Consider the following 18,422-nt stretch of genomic DNA (forward strand, 5'->3'; position numbering starts at 1 on the left):
TCGGTGTCGGAACGAAAAATACCAACACGGAGGAGAGATTACATCACTTCCTCTCCTGTGTTTACATTACAGGAGAGGAAGTGATGTCACGGAGCATTTTCATTCGTCGGGAACGATCGCGAGGGGGTGGCCATGAATGAATGACCGTCCCCTCGTCCGGGATCGCTCCCGAACGAATACCGACCGCCGCAGGCACCGGGCGGGGGCCCGATCTGGGCCCCCGACCCGCGGGCAGGCAAGGACGTACATGTAAGCCCTTATGCCTGCCCGTGCCATTCTGTCGACGTACATCGTCGTGCGGCGGTCGGGAAGTGGTTAAACAACCCTAAAAAGCAATAAGTGTCCTCAAAAAATGAACTGTAGTGATTGTGTGAAGAGGAGGCGGTGTGTGTGTGGATTGGAAGGGAGAAATTAAATAGAAAAGTTTTTGTTTTGAGAAGAGTGCAACCATAAATAAAATTCCCAAGAGTGAAAGCAACAAGATTACTGAATATAAAAAAAAAAAGGGGAAAGAACCAAACACAACTATGGCACAATGAGTGCAGGTATAAGAGAATGAAAAAGAAGTGAAGAAAGGGAGATTTAATATAGTGAGCAGCACCTGATAAAGCGAGTGATCCTGAAAAGAAAGGAAAGTCAACATCCAATTTAAAAGACGTCCGGTGTGTTGGGAGCCTCGAGAGCCGGCACAGCCGAAATGACGCCCTTATAGGCGCCCCCACAAGGACCGCCCACCAACGTCACGCCGCACACGGGGGGGAAAGAAAAACACCGCTGAACGGGCGCAACTGCGCCCGACCCACTCGGCGCAAACCCTGCCCCCAACGTGTGCGAGTGTGGAAAATCACCTGAACGGACACGCCAGCGTCCAGAGGGACGCGCATGCCCGGCCAGGGAAGCGTGACGCTGACGCGCTATGGAGACACCCCCACCCCTCCCAAGAAGGGGAGGGGGCACCAGACGCGTCACAACTCCCGAAGTGAAGGAAACCCAAAGACCGGCATGGCGATCAACAATGCACCACCATCAACACCATAAGACCAAAGAAAGCACCTCTTATGATGGTAGCAAAATATTGTCAATTGAGACATTAGTAAAGAAAATAAAATGGTAAGGGATAAGTTAACCTCATAAGGATAAACAATGGGTCAGTGTATGGCAGGAGTTCTGTCTGGGCATAAAATAAATAAAGCAAGCAAACGTACTTCCATCCCTGTTCAATAATTGAAAAAAAGAAAAATTGGGGACATTGCCATATTTATGGTTGCACTCTTCTCAAATCAAAAACTTTTCTATTTAATTTCTCCCTTCCAATCCACACACACACACCGCCTCCTCTTCACACAATCACTACAGTTCATTTTTTGAGGACACTTATTGCTTTTTAGGGTTGTTTAACCTTTCACTTTACATGCAGATTTGCCTCGAGGGTCTGTGCTGGCCGGACGGCGCCGCGTGGGTTGCTTCTGCTGATTTGTCCGCCTGGGCTCCCGGGGATGGTGCCTCTGAGGGGCTGGCGGTGACCGACATCTGGCTACTGCCATGCTTCACCATTTTACGTAAGAAAGTACTCTGGGTGGGTTCTTTTTCTCATTGCCCCACCTTTATTGTTAGTCTGCTGATAACAGACTATTTCTATTCTATTTTTTTTATCATTAGAGAAGACACGCGCTTGCTCCTGACGAGTGGTACCTCAGCCACGAAACGCGTAGAGCTATCAACTGTCGTGCTTATCTTCAATTATGACCAACTTTTTTTTATATATTCTATCAACATTCTTTTCAATTGGATATCTGAGTCATTTGTTGGGCAAGCACTACCTTAAATCTATGTTTTTTTATTAACATAATTTGGTGTACGGTGGAAAATGTTCTTGTGTTCATACTACTCTGTATAAACGTTTATCATTTTTACTTGATTGTACTCAATATCCTTGAATATGGAATTGATAATATTAAATGTATACTGTAATTATATTGATTAATTTTATGAACCAATTAATAACATTTTCCCAATTGCTCACCAAATTTGATCTTATGGCACTCACGCACTTCATGTAAAGTCCCACCTTCATTGTTCCTCCGAATAGAAAAAAAAAGCAAGAATCCCCGCCCCAGGCATGGCCCCTCCCACCTCCACTAAGCCTCAGACTTTGGCTGATATGGACGGGCCTATGAGTGATGGACGGGCCTCTGTGATCACTCGCGAGGATTTCTCTTTATTTAGCATGAACAGAATGTTCTTTTATTGAGAAACGTCTAGGTGTGATACATTTTATGAAGTTATAGTGTATGTGTGTATGTATGTGTGTGTGTATATATATATATATTGTGATGGACCAAAACCTCAACCGGGTTCCAGGTTAGATATCTGCTGCTGGTCCTTATAAAGTGGAGATGTGCGCCCGCTGGAAACGATCGTTCTGACACGTCTGCCCCGTTCCATTCCTTCCTCATCTCTCTTTTATTATTTCTGGGGCGGTGCCCAAAGTTTTATACACAAAGAACAGTGGATTATACGTCGCTACTATGTAAATGTGGTCGGTCTAAAATGGTGCATCTTATTGGCTGAAATACAAGAAGAATGCAGAAACGTGATGCTGGCGCGTGGTTGGTTGAAGCTTGTTCTCTCTTCACTTCCTCATACTTCTAATTCGGGGGGGGAGGGGGGGGGGTAATCGCCATCTTAGTCCCGATGCAAAGCTAATTTGTATATTTTATATAATGAGGAAGGAGTGGCATAGAAACATGAGAAACATAAGAAAATAGGCATTTTTATGATTTATCATTATGTACATTACATTCCTTCACAAGATTAGTAGAATATCAACATGGCATACGAGTCTAATCACCCCCGGGGGGGGGGGTAATAGGATGAACGCAAGAGAGTTCGGCTACACCCAGTGCAGAAACCTCATTAGCAGGTACCTGTGCCCACTACGTAGTCCAGCGTTGTTAGACGCTCATATATTTCACGGCAATTCCTGTTTATTTTAGTCAGCTTGTACATAGGAGGAGCTGAAGCAATAACCTGTCCCCAAGAACCCGGGGGGGGGGGGGGGGGGGGTCGGTAATTCCACTTAAATCGGTAGTAAACCCGCTGAGGGTTTTTTTATTTTTATTTTTTCATACCTGCAAGGGAAAGGGCATTATGAAATACTTTTAGAACGAGGCCCCGACATCTCGCTTGATGCACGCCGAGGGAGCTGACATGTTCCCCCACCGTGTCTTCCGGGTATCGCGGCTCTTTGGCGCTGTGAGTGGCCGGAGCCGCGATATCGTCACTCCCGTGCATGCGCACGGGAGATTTCATTCCGGCAGGGTCCGGCATCTGCCGGACTTTCAGCCGAGAATCCCCTGTGCTCGTGCGCCGATCGCGAGGAGATTTTTTTTTTTTTTTTTACCTAGAGGTAGGCCTTATTATAGACTTGCCTGTAAGTAAAAGTTGTAAAAAAGACTATACAACCACTTAAAGTGGTTGTAAACCCTTACAAACCACTTTGACCTACAGGTAAGCCTAGATTAAGGCTTACCTGTAGGTCCAAGAAATATCTCCTAAACCTATATGGTTTAGGAGATATTTGCCCGAAAACGGGCACCGCTGTCGCACACGCAGGCGCACTGAGTGCGGCATTTCCAAGAATGGAGCTGCCGCGCGTGTCGACTCCCGTGCGCATGCGCGGGAGTGACGTCATCGCGGCTTCGCTGAATGACAGCGGCAGAGCTGCGAGACGCCACCAACAAGATGGATGCGGCGGACTACAGGGGACAGCGGTGACTTCGCTGGCTCCTGTGTCAGGTAAGTGACACATAATGGACTACTATGCGATGCGATGCGATGCATAGTAGTCCATTATGCTTTGCCTTTGCAGGGAATGAAAGAGGAAGTAACACCCATCAGGGTTTACTTCCTCTTTAAGTATGATTTCTCTTCTAGTATAATATATATTTTTTTATTAGAAGTATTTTGGTGTATCTGGGCCTTTGGTCGTCGTCATGGATATCCAAGAGCAACAACCCAGGGGTGATCGGTAAATCCAGCTGGAGAGGAAAGTTTATAAGTTCAACCTCCTGCATCCAGAACCGGGCCGCTCTAGAGCAGCTCCAGGACATATATATGTTATGTAGCCTCTGGGGTGTAAAATAAACTCTGTGTAAGAATTTGACTTGAATCAGCCTGTCCCTGGAGGAAATTAATGTCTGGGCATCCCAGTCTTCCCTGTCTAAATCTGGTATGTCGGTCTTCCACTTCTTCCAAAGGCGTTCCATCCTGGAGGAGTGACATCCCAATAGGTGGAAATACGGTGTGGACAAGGGTTTAGACAGTTGTTCTAGGGTCTACCTTCTATGGGATCCATATCTAGCTTAGGGATGGTAGGGAATTTGGCTCTCGTGGCATGACGCAGCTGGAAGTATCTAAATGTCATCCAGCCAGGTAGACGGAATCAGGTTCTGAGTTCTGTCAGTGAAAGCAGTCTGTCAGCCGTTAGAATATCCCCCCCCGAGTCTTTATCCCATATCTAGCCCAGACCTGAGGGTCAGGGATAGTACGGAGATGTGGGAGATTGGGATTGCCCCATAGTGGGGTGAAGGGAGACCATCTGTTGGGGCAGGTAAATCTAGTCTTTGCAGCAGTCCATACCCTAAGTGTAGTCTAAGCCCTTGTATACACGGTCGGAGAATCCGTCGGAATGCGTCCTATCGGACCGTGTTGTTGGATAATCCGACTGTGTGTGGTCTGCATCGGACCCAATTTTCCAACATGTTGGAAATATTTCCCGACCAACTGGTTCGATCGGACATACTCCGATCATGTGTAGAGAATTTTGATCGGACCAAGTTCCACGCATGCTCAGATCAAATTCCTACATCAAAGCTATTGGCTACTAGCCTGAACGTAGTCCCGTCGTAACGAAATTGCGTCATCACGTTCTGAATGATCGGATTTTTCGACAACTTAGTCCGGCCGTGTGTATGCAACAGTTTCGGACAAAATCCAACGGATTTGGTTGGCAGAATGTCCGACTGTGTGTACGGGGGCTTAGTGGAATGAGGTAGGGGCAGTGTATGCTCGGGGGGGGGGCCCCCGATTAAATCAAATTTCCCAGTTCCTGAAGAGAGCCTAAGATTGTTGCCACGAGACAAACCGCTGCATGTGCTCGTGACCGCACAAAACCACCATCGGACAGTGACCAGCACTGCCGTCCAGAAATACACACACAAATCTGGGAGTGCCAGGCCTCCACATCTCACCGGTAGGATCAGGTTTTGCTATCCTAGGAAGTTTCCCACCCTATATAAAGCTACCCATACATTTCTCCACCTCCCTTAAAGAACAGGTTGGGCATCCAGGTCGGGGAATTATGGAAAACGTAGAGAAATTCGGGGAGGAGGATCATTTTCAGGAGGTTGATTCTCCCCATGAGATTCAGGGGTAGTCAGGACCATGCCATACATTTCTCCTTAAAGCGGAGGTCCACCCTAAAATGGACCTCCGGCGCCACAATTGGCACCTTTCAGGGCGGAGGGGGGTGCAATTACCTGGATAATCCAGGTAACTGCACCCACTTCCGGGATAGCTGTCTGCGGAAAGGGGCGTAGATTACGCCCCTTTCCGCAACTGCCCGCCCCTTTGCGCAAGTGCCCCGCTGCCTGCTGGGAAACACACAGTTCCCAGAGACAGCGGGGACCGTCCGGATTGCGCCGCGCGGCTCGCGCATGCGCAGTATTTGTAGCTGCTGGCTTTTAAAAAAAAAAAAAAAAAAAAAACGCGGAGTCCCGCTTTAAGTTGGGTAAGTGTAGGCGTTATGTTAAAGATCGGAGTAGCTGGCCGGATCTCTCCTAACCTGGATGCCCAAGTATTTGAACTGCTCTACATATACCAACTTGTTGTCTGGGGCATTAGTGCATGCAACAGGATCAAGGGGAAAAAGAATTGACTTATCCCAGTTGATACGCACTCCCGAGTAATGTCCAAATTCATTAAACAGCTCTAAGGCCGCCGCGAGGGAGCCGCCCGCATCTTGTAAATAAAGCAGCGCGTCGTCAACGTACAAGGAGAGCTTCTCTTCCAGCGGGCCCACCTGAAGACCTTTAACCAGGGTAGACTCCCTAATAAGTATCTCCAGTGGCTCCAAGGCCATAGCGAAGCGGGAGGGGGAAAGCGGGCATCCATGCCTTGTACATCTCTGCAATGGAAAGGATTCTGGAATGGTGGATATCAATTCAGATGCTGGTTACTGGGAAACTCTTCCAATGAATTGGAAGGACTTGACCGATGCCAGCTGGTTGGTCTGGGGAAGCGTTCTGGAGAACCTCTCGTTTTAGTGAGATTGGTTGCTGATCAGCATCCACCTCAGGCAGTCTGGCTGACCTTTCTACACTGGTCTGTCCACCTCATCGGGGGGGGGGGTAATCAGACAATGGCACTCCGGTGGCATACATCGACCTTCAAGGAGGCATAAGACATTGTGCTGCTTAGAAAGAAGCTGACTAGAACTTCATGTTCTGGCCTTAGCCGCTGTGCACATTCCCAAAGTGGAAAATTGACAGTCAGCAGCCCTGAAGAGCAGCTGAATCCAAGAGATGGGGTCGCTCACCCGGAGATATTTGCTATGTTGATCTATTGGCATCCAGAATCAACAGCAAAGTTGACGGTGTGTATCCTGACCCAGAGCTCCACCAGTGTTTGCAGCATGTGCCCTGGTGCCTTGCTTGATCAGAATAAAGGACATTCCAGAGATTATGGTCAGAGCTGCTTGGCCAAAGAAATGTGGTATGCAGATATTGTAAGGTGATCCGCCAGACTTGCTGTTGCCGGGTCTCTCATCCTGCTTTACCATCACTGGCTTTGAAAGAAAAGTATGGCCTGAGCTTTTTTTTTTTTTTTTTTTTTGGTCCTACTTCTTTTGGGTCACAGGAGAGCTCTTTAGTGACCCAGGATCAGCTGACAGAGGGCTATTGCCCACTGTTGGCTGACGTCACAGAGCCGTTTCAGAACAATAATGTCAAGATCCACCCAAATGTCTGACTGGCAGCAGGCTCAACTTTCCCAAGAGCCTGAGCCAGCCGCTTCCACCCCCTGCACAGCCCAGCGCACATGTAAGTTCTGGAGCGGTAGAGAGCGGTGACTGACAGTCACCGCTCTCTGCTTAGAGCTGATCGGTCATGTGATCACTCAGTTCTCAGAGAGCCTTCTGATTCTGTCTCCCCTACTCTTCTCACCGCTGGAAAGTCTTCCTCGTGGAAAGTGTACCATCCTACATGGAAGGCTTATGTCGTCTGGTGTTAAGCTCCTACATTACATGCATTTGTCATGGGACAGATTTTGGCCTTGGCCATTCTGTTTCCATTCCTTGGTTAGAGCCTTTGTGAAGCTTGTCACAAGGACTGTTCCTCCTGTGCGGCCCCCCCCTTGTCTGTGTGCAACTCCTCGTCTCCGTGGGACTTGCTTTGATCTCGTCTGTTCTGCAGTCTTCTCCATCTGAGCGTCTCCGACAGACTCCCTTGTTGCTCCTGATGCACAGGGTGATCCTATTGGCTGCCATTACCATGGCCCACAGGATCTCGGAGTTAACTTTGCCTTCCTGTAGGGAACCCTCCCAGGATAAGAAGGTGGTTTCTTCATTCCTCCTGAAGGTGGTTTCTTCATTCCTCCTGAATCAGGACGGTGTGCTGGCTTATTTTTGTCCTAAACATCCTGAAAGGAAGGCGCTACACGATTTGGAGGTTGTTGGAGCTTTTCACATTCATCTGAAGTCTTCAGCTTTGTTTCTTCAGTCTGATTCCCTGTTTGTTCTGCCTGAAGGTTCTCGCTGGTTAATCCTCTAATTCTCTGGGGATTCGTTGGGCTCATTTCTCGGGTATCGAGGACAAGGTTCTCCTTTCCTGATCCACTTCACCAGGCGTCGGTGCTTCTTGGGCTATTGAGCATCAATCTTCTGCTTAGGTTTGTAAAGCTGTCTTCTCTTTACACATTTACTAACTTCTACCATGTAGATGTTCAAGCCTTGGAGTGGGCCAGTTTTGAGCAAATGGGCTTCCAGTTGACCTTGTAGCAGGGTCCTCCCTTGCTCTGTTTTGGTTCTGGCTGGGTTGACCAAGTAGTGGGGTCCTTCCCTGCCCAGGTAGGAGGGATCATGTGACCTGCCAAGCGGAAGGGTTATATCCTCTGCCAGGTTTACGTTGTGGTCTGTGTCTTTTCACTTCCAGTCATGTGACAAGAGTAGAGATTAAAGGTGACTCCTTCCAACATGGGAGCAGTAACATCCCACCAGTCCAAACACAACCCCCATACACCGAGACCCCTGGGTACACGGCCCCCCATACACCGAGACCCCTGGGTACACGGCCCCCCATACACCGAGACCCCTGGGCACACGGCCCCCATACACCGAGACCCCTGGGCACACGGCCCCCATACACCGAGACCCCTGGGCACACGGCCCCCCATACACCGAGACCCCTGGGCACACGGCCCCCCATACACCGAGACCCCTGGGCACACGGCCCCCCATACACCGAGACCCCTGGGCACACGGCCCCCCATACACCGAGACCCCTGGGCACACTGCCCCCCATACACCGAGACCCCTGGGCACACGGCCCCCCATACACCGAGACCCCTGGGCACACGGCCCCCCATACACCGAGACCCCTGGGCACACGGCCCCCATACACCGAGACCCCTGGGCACACGGCCCCCCATACACCGAGACCCCTGGGCACACGGCCCCCCATACACCGAGACCCCTGGGCACACGGCCCCCCATACACCGAGACCCCTGGGCACACGGCCCCCCATACACCGAGACCCCTGGGCACACGGCCCCCCATACACCGAGACCCCTGGGCACACGGCCCCCCATACACCGAGACCCCTGGGCACACGGCCCCCCATACACCGAGACCCCTGGGTACACGGCCCCCATACGTCGGGGCCCCTGCCTAGATGCCCCCCCCCCCCATACACGAGACCTCTGTATCCGCTTTTTAGATGTGAAATGTTGGCTTTGTCTCGGGACGTCACATGGTTTATCTTTGTCTATAACATGAGCCTATTTACAGATGTATCCTTCAATAACATAAATTAGTCTGTCTGTCTGTCTGTCTGTCCCGCTTCTACAGATTGCAGAAAGACGACTTCAGCCTGGAGGAGATCTACACCAACAAGAATTACCACACACCCACCGAGAAAAGGTCCGCACACAGCCCTCATGTCACCAATAAAAATGGGGCAGACAGGGAAGGATGAGGGATGTGACCCAGTCACCGGGGAAGGGGGAGGGATGTGACCCATTCACCGGGGAAGGGGGAGGGATGTGACCCAGTCACCGGGGAAGGGGGAGGGATGTGACCCATTCACCGGGGAAGGGGGAGGGATGTGACCCATTCACCGGGGAAGGGGGAGGGATGTGAGCCCAGTCACCGGGGAAGGGGGAGGGATGTGAGCCCAGTCACCGGGGAAGGGGGAGGGATGTGAGCCCAGTCACCGGGGAAGGGGGAGGGATGTGAGCCCAGTCACCGGGGAAGGGGGAGGGATGTGAGCCCAGTCACCGGGGAAGGGGGAGGGATGTGAGCCCAGTCACCGGGGAAGGGGGAGGGATGTGAGCCCAGTCACCGGGGAAGGGGGAGGGATGTGAGCCCAGTCACCGGGGAAGGGGGAGGGATGTGAGCCCAGTCACCGGGGAAGGGGGAGGGATGTGAGCCCAGTCACCGGGGAAGGGGGAGGGATGTGAGCCCAGTCACCGGGGAAGGGGGAGGGATGTGAGCCCAGTCACCGGGGCAGACGGGGAAGGATGAGGGATGTGAGCCCAGTCACCGGGGCAGACGGGGAAGGATGAGGGATGTGAGCCCAGTCACCGGGGCAGACGGGGAAGGGTGAGGGATGTGAGCCCAGTCACCGGGGCAGACGGGGAAGGAGGAGGGATGTGAGCCCAGTCACCGGGGCAGACGGGGAAGGAGGAGGGATGCGAGCCCAGTCACCGGGGCAGACGGGGAAGGGTGAGGGATGTGAGCCCAGTCACCGGGGCAGACGGGGAAGGGTGAGGGATGTGAGCCCAGTCACCGGGGCAGACGGGGAAGGAGGAGGGATGTGAGCCCAGTCACCGGGGCAGACGGGGAAGGAGGAGGGATGTGAGCCCAGTCACCGGGGCAGACGGGGAAGGAGGAGGGATGTGAGCCCAGTCACCGGGGCAGACGGGGAAGGAGGAGGGATGTGAGCCCAGTCACCGGGGCAGACGGGGAAGGAGGAGGGATGTGAGCCCAGTCACCGGGGCAGACGGGGAAGGATGAGGGATGTGAGCCCAGTCACCGGGGAAGGAGGAGGGATGTGAGTCCAGTCACCGGGGCAGACGGGGAAGGAGGAGGGATGTGAGTCCAGTCACCGGGGCAGACGGGGAAGGAGGAGGGATGTGAGCCCAGTCACCGGGGCAGACAGGGAAGGAGGAGGGATGCGAGTCCAGTCACCGGGGCAGACAGGGAAGGAGGAGGGATGTGAGTCCAGTCACCGGGGCAGACAGGGAAGGAGGAGGGATGTGAGTCCAGTCACCGGGGCAGACGGGGAAGGAGGAGGGATGTGAGTCCAGTCACCGGGGCAGACGGGGAAGGATGAGGGATGTGAGCCCAGTCACCGGGGAAGGGGGAGGGATGTGAGCCCAGTCACCGGGGCAGACGGGGAAGGATGAGGGATGTGAGTCCAGTCACCGGGGCAGACAGGGAAGGAGGAGGGATGTGAGTCCAGTCACCAGGGCAGACGGGGAAGGAGGAGGGATGTGAGTCCAGTCACCGGGGCAGACGGGGAAGGGGGAGGGATGTGAGTCCAGTCACCGGGGCAGACGGGGAAGGATGAGGGATGTGAGCCCAGTCACCGGGGCAGACGGGGAAGGATGAGGGATGTGAGCCCAGTCACCGGGGAAGGGGGAGGGATGTGAGCCCAGTCACCGGGGAAGGGGGAGGGATGTGAGCCCAGTCACCGGGGCAGACGGGGAAGGATGAGGGATGTGAGTCCAGTCACCGGGGCAGACGGGGAAGGATGAGGGATGTGAGTCCAGTCACCGGGGCAGACGGGGAAGGATGAGGGATGTGAGCCCAGTCACCGGGGCAGACGGGGAAGGATGAGGGATGTGAGCCCAGTCACCGGGGCAGACGGGGAAGGATGAGGGATGTGAGTCCAGTCACCGGGGCAGACGGGGAAGGATGAGGGATGTGAGCCCAGTCACCGGGGCAGACGGGGAAGGGTGAGGGATGTGAGCCCAGTCACCGGGGCAGACGGGGAAGGAGGAGGGATGTGAGCCCAGTCACCGGGGCAGACGGGGAAGGAGGAGGGATGCGAGCCCAGTCACCGGGGCAGACGGGGAAGGGTGAGGGATGTGAGCCCAGTCACCGGGGCAGACGGGGAAGGGTGAGGGATGTGAGCCCAGTCACCGGGGCAGACGGGGAAGGAGGAGGGATGTGAGCCCAGTCACCGGGGCAGACGGGGAAGGAGGAGGGATGTGAGCCCAGTCACCGGGGCAGACGGGGAAGGAGGAGGGATGTGAGCCCAGTCACCGGGGCAGACGGGGAAGGAGGAGGGATGTGAGCCCAGTCACCGGGGCAGACGGGGAAGGAGGAGGGATGTGAGCCCAGTCACCGGGGCAGACGGGGAAGGAGGAGGGATGTGAGCCCAGTCACCGGGGCAGACGGGGAAGGAGGAGGGATGTGAGCCCAGTCACCGGGGCAGACGGGGAAGGAGGAGGGATGTGAGCCCAGTCACCGGGGCAGACGGGGAAGGATGAGGGATGTGAGCCCAGTCACCGGGGAAGGAGGAGGGATGTGAGTCCAGTCACCGGGGCAGACGGGGAAGGAGGAGGGATGTGAGTCCAGTCACCGGGGCAGACGGGGAAGGAGGAGGGATGTGAGCCCAGTCACCGGGGCAGACAGGGAAGGAGGAGGGATGCGAGTCCAGTCACCGGGGCAGACAGGGAAGGAGGAGGGATGTGAGTCCAGTCACCGGGGCAGACAGGGAAGGAGGAGGGATGTGAGTCCAGTCACCGGGGCAGACGGGGAAGGAGGAGGGATGTGAGTCCAGTCACCGGGGCAGATGGGGAAGGATGAGGGATGTGAGCCCAGTCACCGGGGAAGGGGGAGGGATGTGAGCCCAGTCACCGGGGCAGACGGGGAAGGATGAGGGATGTGAGTCCAGTCACCGGGGCAGACAGGGAAGGAGGAGGGATGTGAGTCCAGTCACCGGGGCAGACGGGGAAGGAGGAGGGATGTGAGTCCAGTCACCGGGGCAGACGGGGAAGGGGGAGGGATGTGAGTCCAGTCACCGGGGCAGACGGGGAAGGATGAGGGATGTGAGCCCAGTCACCGGGGCAGACGGGGAAGGATGAGGGATGTGAGCCCAGTCACCGGGGAAGGGGGAGGGATGTGAGCCCAGTCACCGGGGAAGGGGGAGGGATGTGAGCCCAGTCACCGGGGCAGACGGGGAAGGATGAGGGATGTGAGTCCAGTCACCGGGGCAGACGGGGAAGGATGAGGGATGTGAGTCCAGTCACCGGGGCAGACGGGGAAGGATGAGGGATGTGAGCCCAGTCACCGGGGCAGACGGGGAAGGATGAGGGATGTGAGCCCAGTCACCGGGGCAGACGGGGAAGGATGAGGGATGTGAGTCCAGTCACCGGGGCAGACGGGGAAGGATGAGGGATGTGAGCCCAGTCACCGGGGAAGGGGGAGGGATGTGAGCCCAGTCACCGGGGCAGACAGGGAAGGAGGAGGGATGTGAGTCCAGTCACCGGGGCAGACAGGGAAGGAGGAGGGATGTGAGTCCAGTCACCGGGGCAGACGGGGAAGGAGGAGGGATGTGAGTCCAGTCACCGGGGCAGACGGGGAAGGATGAGGGATGTGAGCCCAGTCACCGGGGAAGGGGGAGGGATGTGAGCCCAGTCACCGGGGCAGACGGGGAAGGATGAGGGATGTGAGTCCAGTCACCGGGGCAGACAGGGAAGGAGGAGGGATGTGAGTCCAGTCACCAGGGCAGACGGGGAAGGAGGAGGGATGTGAGTCCAGTCACCGGGGCAGACGGGGAAGGGGGAGGGATGTGAGTCCAGTCACCGGGGCAGACGGGGAAGGATGAGGGATGTGAGCCCAGTCACCGGGGCAGACGGGGAAGGATGAGGGATGTGAGTCCAGTCACCGGGGCAGACGGGGAAGGATGAGGGATGTGAGTCCAGTCACCGGGGCAGACGGGGAAGGATGAGGGATGTGAGCCCAGTCACCGGGGCAGACGGGGAAGGATGAGGGATGTGAGCCCAGTCACCGGGGCAGACGGGGAAGGATGAGGGATGTGAGTCCAGTCACCGGGGCAGACGGGGAAGGAGGAGGGATGTGAGCCCAGTCACCGGGGCAGACGGGGAAGGATGAGGGATGTGAGCCCAGTCACCGGGGCAGACGGGGAAGGAGGAGGGATGTGAGCCCAGTCACCATGACCATTCCAGTTTATAAAAGTTTGGAAGAAGCAGAAGAGTGGTTGTGATGTGGTGGAATGATTCTTGTCTCTTTCCTCCATACAGAAAATTTGAAACCATATTTGAAGAGCCAGTAATGAAGGGTGGTACTCTCCTCCTTACAAGCCAACGCCCTCTGCGAAGAATTATGGTATTTAAGAACAGCAACGCACCACGCAGAAAGAAAAAGAAAGGACGAGGAGGTGGACGCACCCGCAGCTGTGTGGCCAACAAAGCAAGCGTGAATGCTGATCTGTTACTGCAGCACAAACTGGACCAGCTGGAGGTTGAACTACAAGAGGAGATGGAGCTGAACTAGATGATACCACCGTGACCAATGCCTTTATCTCTCCACCAGGACTGCCTTATGTGGTGGGCCTCTATCTCCCAGCACTGCCTTATGTTGTCATTTATCTCCCACGGCCGGCTTATGTGGTGGTCAGCTGTTTTCCTGGCCCAGCTTGTGTGTTAGTCCTCTGTCTCCCGAGACTGGCTTGTATGATCATCTATCTCCCGGGGATGGCTTGGTCTGTAGTCCTCCATCACTGGGGTCAGCCTATGTTATAGTCATCTGATTTCCTGGGATGTTGAAGTGGTTGTCACCTATCTACCGAGGCCGGCTCATTTGTAGTTATGTTTTACGGGGCTGAAGGAAGGTGGTAGTTGTTGGTTTCCCAGGTCTGGCATGTATTGTAGTTATCAGTCTTATGGGGCCAGGTTATGTTGTAGTTATCAGACTCCTGGGGCCGGTTTAATATTTTGGTCATCTGTCTCCTGGCATCGACTTGCAGTATGTTGTAGTCGTTTTCCTGGGTTAAAGTGTTTGTCTATCTCCCAAGGCCGGTGAAAGTGGTGGTTGTCAGTTTCCCGGGGCCAGTTGAAGTTGTAGTCATCGGTTTCATGGGGCCAAATGAAATGTTTGTTGTCCATCTCCCAGGGCCAGTTGAAGTGGTAGTCGTCTATCTCCCAGGGCCGGTTCTCCCGGGGGCCAGTTGAAGTGGTAGTCGTCTATCTCCCGGGGCCAGTTGAAGTGGTAGTCTATCTCCTGGGGCCAGTTGAAGTGGTAGTCGTCTATCTCCCGGGGCCAGTTGAAGTGGTAGTCGTCTATCTCCCAGGGCCTGTTCTCCTGGGGCCGGTTGAAGTGGTAGTCGTCTATCTCCCGGGGCCGGTTGAAGTGGTAGTCGTCTATCTCTCAGGGCTGGTTGAAGTGGTAGTCGTCTATCTCCTGGGGCCGGTTGAAGTGGTAGTCGTCTATCTCTCGGGGCCGGTTGAAGTGGTAGTCGTCTATCTCTTGGGGCCGGTTGAAGTGGTAGTCGTCTATCTCTCGGGGCCGGTTGAAGTGGTAGTCGTCTATCTCTCTGGGCCGGTTTAAGTGGTAGTCGTCTATCTCTCGGGGCCGGTTGAAGTGGTAGTCGTCTATCTCTCGGGGCCGGTTGAAGTGGTAGTCGTCTATCTCCCGGGGCCGGTTGAAGTGGTAGTCGTCTATCTCCTGGGGCCGGTTGAAGTGGTAGTCGTCTATCTCCCGGGGCCGGTTGAAGTGGTAGTCGTCTATCTCTCGGGGGCGGTTGAAGTGGTAGTCGTCTATCTCTCGGGGGCGGTTGAAGTGGTAGTCGTCTATCTCTCGGGGCCGGTTGAAGTGGTAGTCGTCTATCTCTCGGGGCCGGTTGAAGTGGTAGTCGTCTATCTCTCGGGGCCGGTTGAAGTGGTAGTCGTCTATCTCCCGGGGCCGGTTGAAGTGGTAGTCGTCTATCTCTCGGGGCCGGTTGAAGTGGTAGTCGTCTATCTCTCGGGGGCGGTTGAAGTGGTAGTCTATCTCTCGGGGCCGGTTGAAGTGGTAGTCGTCTATCTCTCGGGGCCGGTTGAAGTGGTAGTCGTCTATCTCTCGGGGCCGGTTGAAGTGGTAGTCGTCTATCTCCCGGGGCCGGTTGAAGTGGTAGTCGTCTATCTCCCGGGGCCGGTTGAAGTGGTAGTCGTCTATCTCTTGGGGCCAGTTGAAGTGGTAGTCGTCTATCTCCCGGGGCCGGTTGAAGTGGTAGTCGTCTATCTCCCGGGGCCGGTTGAAGTGGTAGTCGTCTATCTCTCGGGGCCGGTTGAAGTGGTAGTCGTCTATCTCCCGGGGCCGGTTGAAGTGGTAGTCGTCTATCTCTCGGGGGCCGGTTAAAGTGGTAGTCGTCTATCTCTCGGGGGCCGGTTGAAGTGGTAGTCTACACACAACGATTTGGAGATATTCAGAGGTCTAGTGTGTGTGATGCTTTTTGCAGACTCTGGATATATTGTATTATGTATATACTGTATGTGCCACGTCCGTTTTGTTTGCTAATAAATATTGTGCCTAGTTTTCCTTTCTGGTGTTATGTGGAATGATATTAATGACGCTCACCCTCGGACTCTTTTCTACACTCTCTAACTCACATCTTCAACCTCTCCCTCTCTTCTGACATCTTCCACAAACTCTCTAAAACACGCACTGGTCACCCCTATAGTTAAAAAGTCCTCACTGGACCCCACTGATCTTGGCCTGCACCCCATCTCCTTGCTCCCCCTTTCCTCCGATCTACAACTGACTGAGCGACCACCTCACTGCGACCTTCATCCCCCTTCCGTCTGAAACTCGCGCCACAGACACCGTCCCCCTAAAACTCCCAAATGATCTGCTAACAGCTGGACCCTGGATTCTGTCCTCCTAATCCTGGACCCCTCTGCTGCCCCCGACATGGTGGACTACCCCCTCCCCCTCACCAAAACTACTTTGGTCTCCGTGTTCTCTTCTCTGGTTCTTATCCTACCTATCCCACCGCACCTTCAGTGTCACAATTCTACTCCTCTCCTCTTCTTCCTCCGAGTCCCCCCAAGGTTCTGTTCTTGGTCTGCTCCTCTTCTCCATCCACACCTCCTCCCTGGATCAGATGATGGCTTCCAATACCATCGCTACGCCATTGGCACCCAAATCTATCTCTCTAACCTTCATCGGTCTCCTCATCTATCACTTATTTACTAACAGACATATCAGCCTGGATGTCACACCACTTCCTCAAACTACCCAAAACCGAACTCACCATATCCCTTCCCCCGACTTCTCTGTCACAATCAACAGCTCAACTATCAGCCCCCCCATTCCAGGGTGCTCGGTGTAATCCTGGACTCAACCCTCCTTTCCACATCCACTTTCCAAATCTCGCCGCCTCAACCTCCGCAACATATTCAACCTACGCCTCCTACTAACCGACGACACCACAGACCTAATCCACTCCCCGGTCATCTCCCACCTCCCTCCTCATTGGATCACCTTTACATAGACTCCTCCCCCTTCATCATGAATGCTGCTGCCAATCACCCTTACCAAACACTCTTCATCTGCTGCCCCTCCCACCACTGGTCTCCATTCAGTGTCCTCCACCCCTCTCTACCAATCCCTCCACTGACCTCCATTCAGTGTCCTCCACCCCTCTCTACCAATCCCTCCACTGACCTCCATTCAGTGTCCTCCACCCCTCTCTACCAATCCCTCCACTGGTCTCCATTCAGTGTCCTCCACCCCTCTCTACCAATCCCTCCACTGACCTCCATTCAGTGTCCTCCCCCCTCTCTACCAATCCCTCCACTGACCTCCATTCAGTGTCCTCCACCCCTCTCTACCAATCCCTCCACTGATCTCCATTCAGTGTCCTCCACCCCTCTCTACCAATCCCTCCACTGACCTCCATTCAGTGTCCTCCACCCCTCTCTACCAATCCCTCCACTGGTCTCCATTCAGTGTCCTCCACCCCTCTCTACCAATCCCTCCACTGGTCTCCATTCAGTGTCCTCCACCCCTCTCTACCAATCCCTCCACTGGTCTCCATTCAGTGTCCTCCACCCCTCTCTACCAATCCCTCCACTGGTCTCCATTCAGTGTCCTCCACCCCTCTCTACCAATCCCTTCACTGACCTCCATTCAGTGTCCTCCACCCCTCTCTACCAATCCCTCCACTGACCTCCATTCAGTGTCCTCCACCCCTCTCTACCAATCCCTCCACTGACCTCCATTCAGTGTCCTCCCCCCCTCTCTACCAATCCCTCCACTGATCTCCATTCAGTGTCCTCCACCCCTCTCTACCAATCCCTCCACTGGTCTCCATTCAGTGTCCTCCACCCCTCTCTACCAATCCCTCCACTGACCTCCATTCAGTGTCCTCCCCCCCTCTCTACCAATCCCTCCACTGATCTCCATTCAGTGTCCTCCACCCCTCTCTACCAATCCCTCCACTGACCTCCATTCAGTGTCCTCCACCCCTCTCTACCAATCCCTCCACCGATCTCCATTCAGTGTCCTCCACCCCTCTCTACCAATCCCTCCACTGGTCTCCATTCAGTGTCCTCCACCCCTCTCTACCAATCCCTCCACTGACCTCCATTCAGTGTCCTCCACCCCTCTCTACCAATCCCACCACTGGTCTCCATTCAGTGTCCTCCACCCCTCTCTACCAATCCCTCCACTGACCTCCATTCAGTGTCCTCCACCCCTCTCTACCAATCCCTCCACTGGTCTCCATTCAGTGTCCTCCACCCCTCTCTACCAATCCCTCCACTGGTCTCCATTCAGTGTCCTCCACCCCTCTCTACCAATCCCTCCACTGACCTCCATTCAGTGTCCTCCACCCCTCTCTACCAATCCCTCCACTGACCTCCATTCAGTGTCCTCCACCCCTCTCTACCAATCCCTCCACTGGTCTCCATTCAGTGTCCTCCACCCCTCTCTACCAATCCCCCCACTGACCTCCATTCAGTGTCCTCCACCCCTCTCCACCAATCCCTCCACTGATCTCCATTCAGTGTCCTCCACCCCTCTCTACCAATCCCTCCACTGACCTCCATTCAGTGTCCTCCACCCCTCTCTACCAATCCCACCACTGGTCTCCATTCAGTGTCCTCCACCCCTCTCTACCAATCCCTCCACTGA

At 54.6% G+C, this 18,422-nt stretch overlaps 1 protein-coding gene across 1 annotated transcript in view; it reads left to right on the plus strand.

The window, feature by feature from the left end:
• PRR14 (proline rich 14) overlaps positions 1–15,824 on the plus strand; it is a 28,497-nt gene extending 12,673 nt beyond the window's left edge. The window contains exons 8-9 of the mRNA XM_077494024.1: positions 9,126–9,197; positions 13,550–15,824. Coding sequence (XP_077350150.1) covers positions 9,126–9,197; positions 13,550–13,802 — 325 coding nt within the window. The 3' untranslated portion in view covers positions 13,803–15,824. The remainder of the gene's footprint in view (positions 1–9,125; positions 9,198–13,549) is intronic.
• The last annotated feature ends 2,598 nt before the right edge of the window (positions 15,825–18,422 follow it).

This window comes from Lithobates pipiens, unplaced genomic scaffold (assembly GCF_037356315.1).
Source record: "Lithobates pipiens isolate NorthernLeopardFrog02 unplaced genomic scaffold, aLitPip1_a1.2 Scaffold_22, whole genome shotgun sequence".
Classification (NCBI taxonomy): Eukaryota; Metazoa; Chordata; class Amphibia; order Anura; family Ranidae; genus Lithobates; species Lithobates pipiens.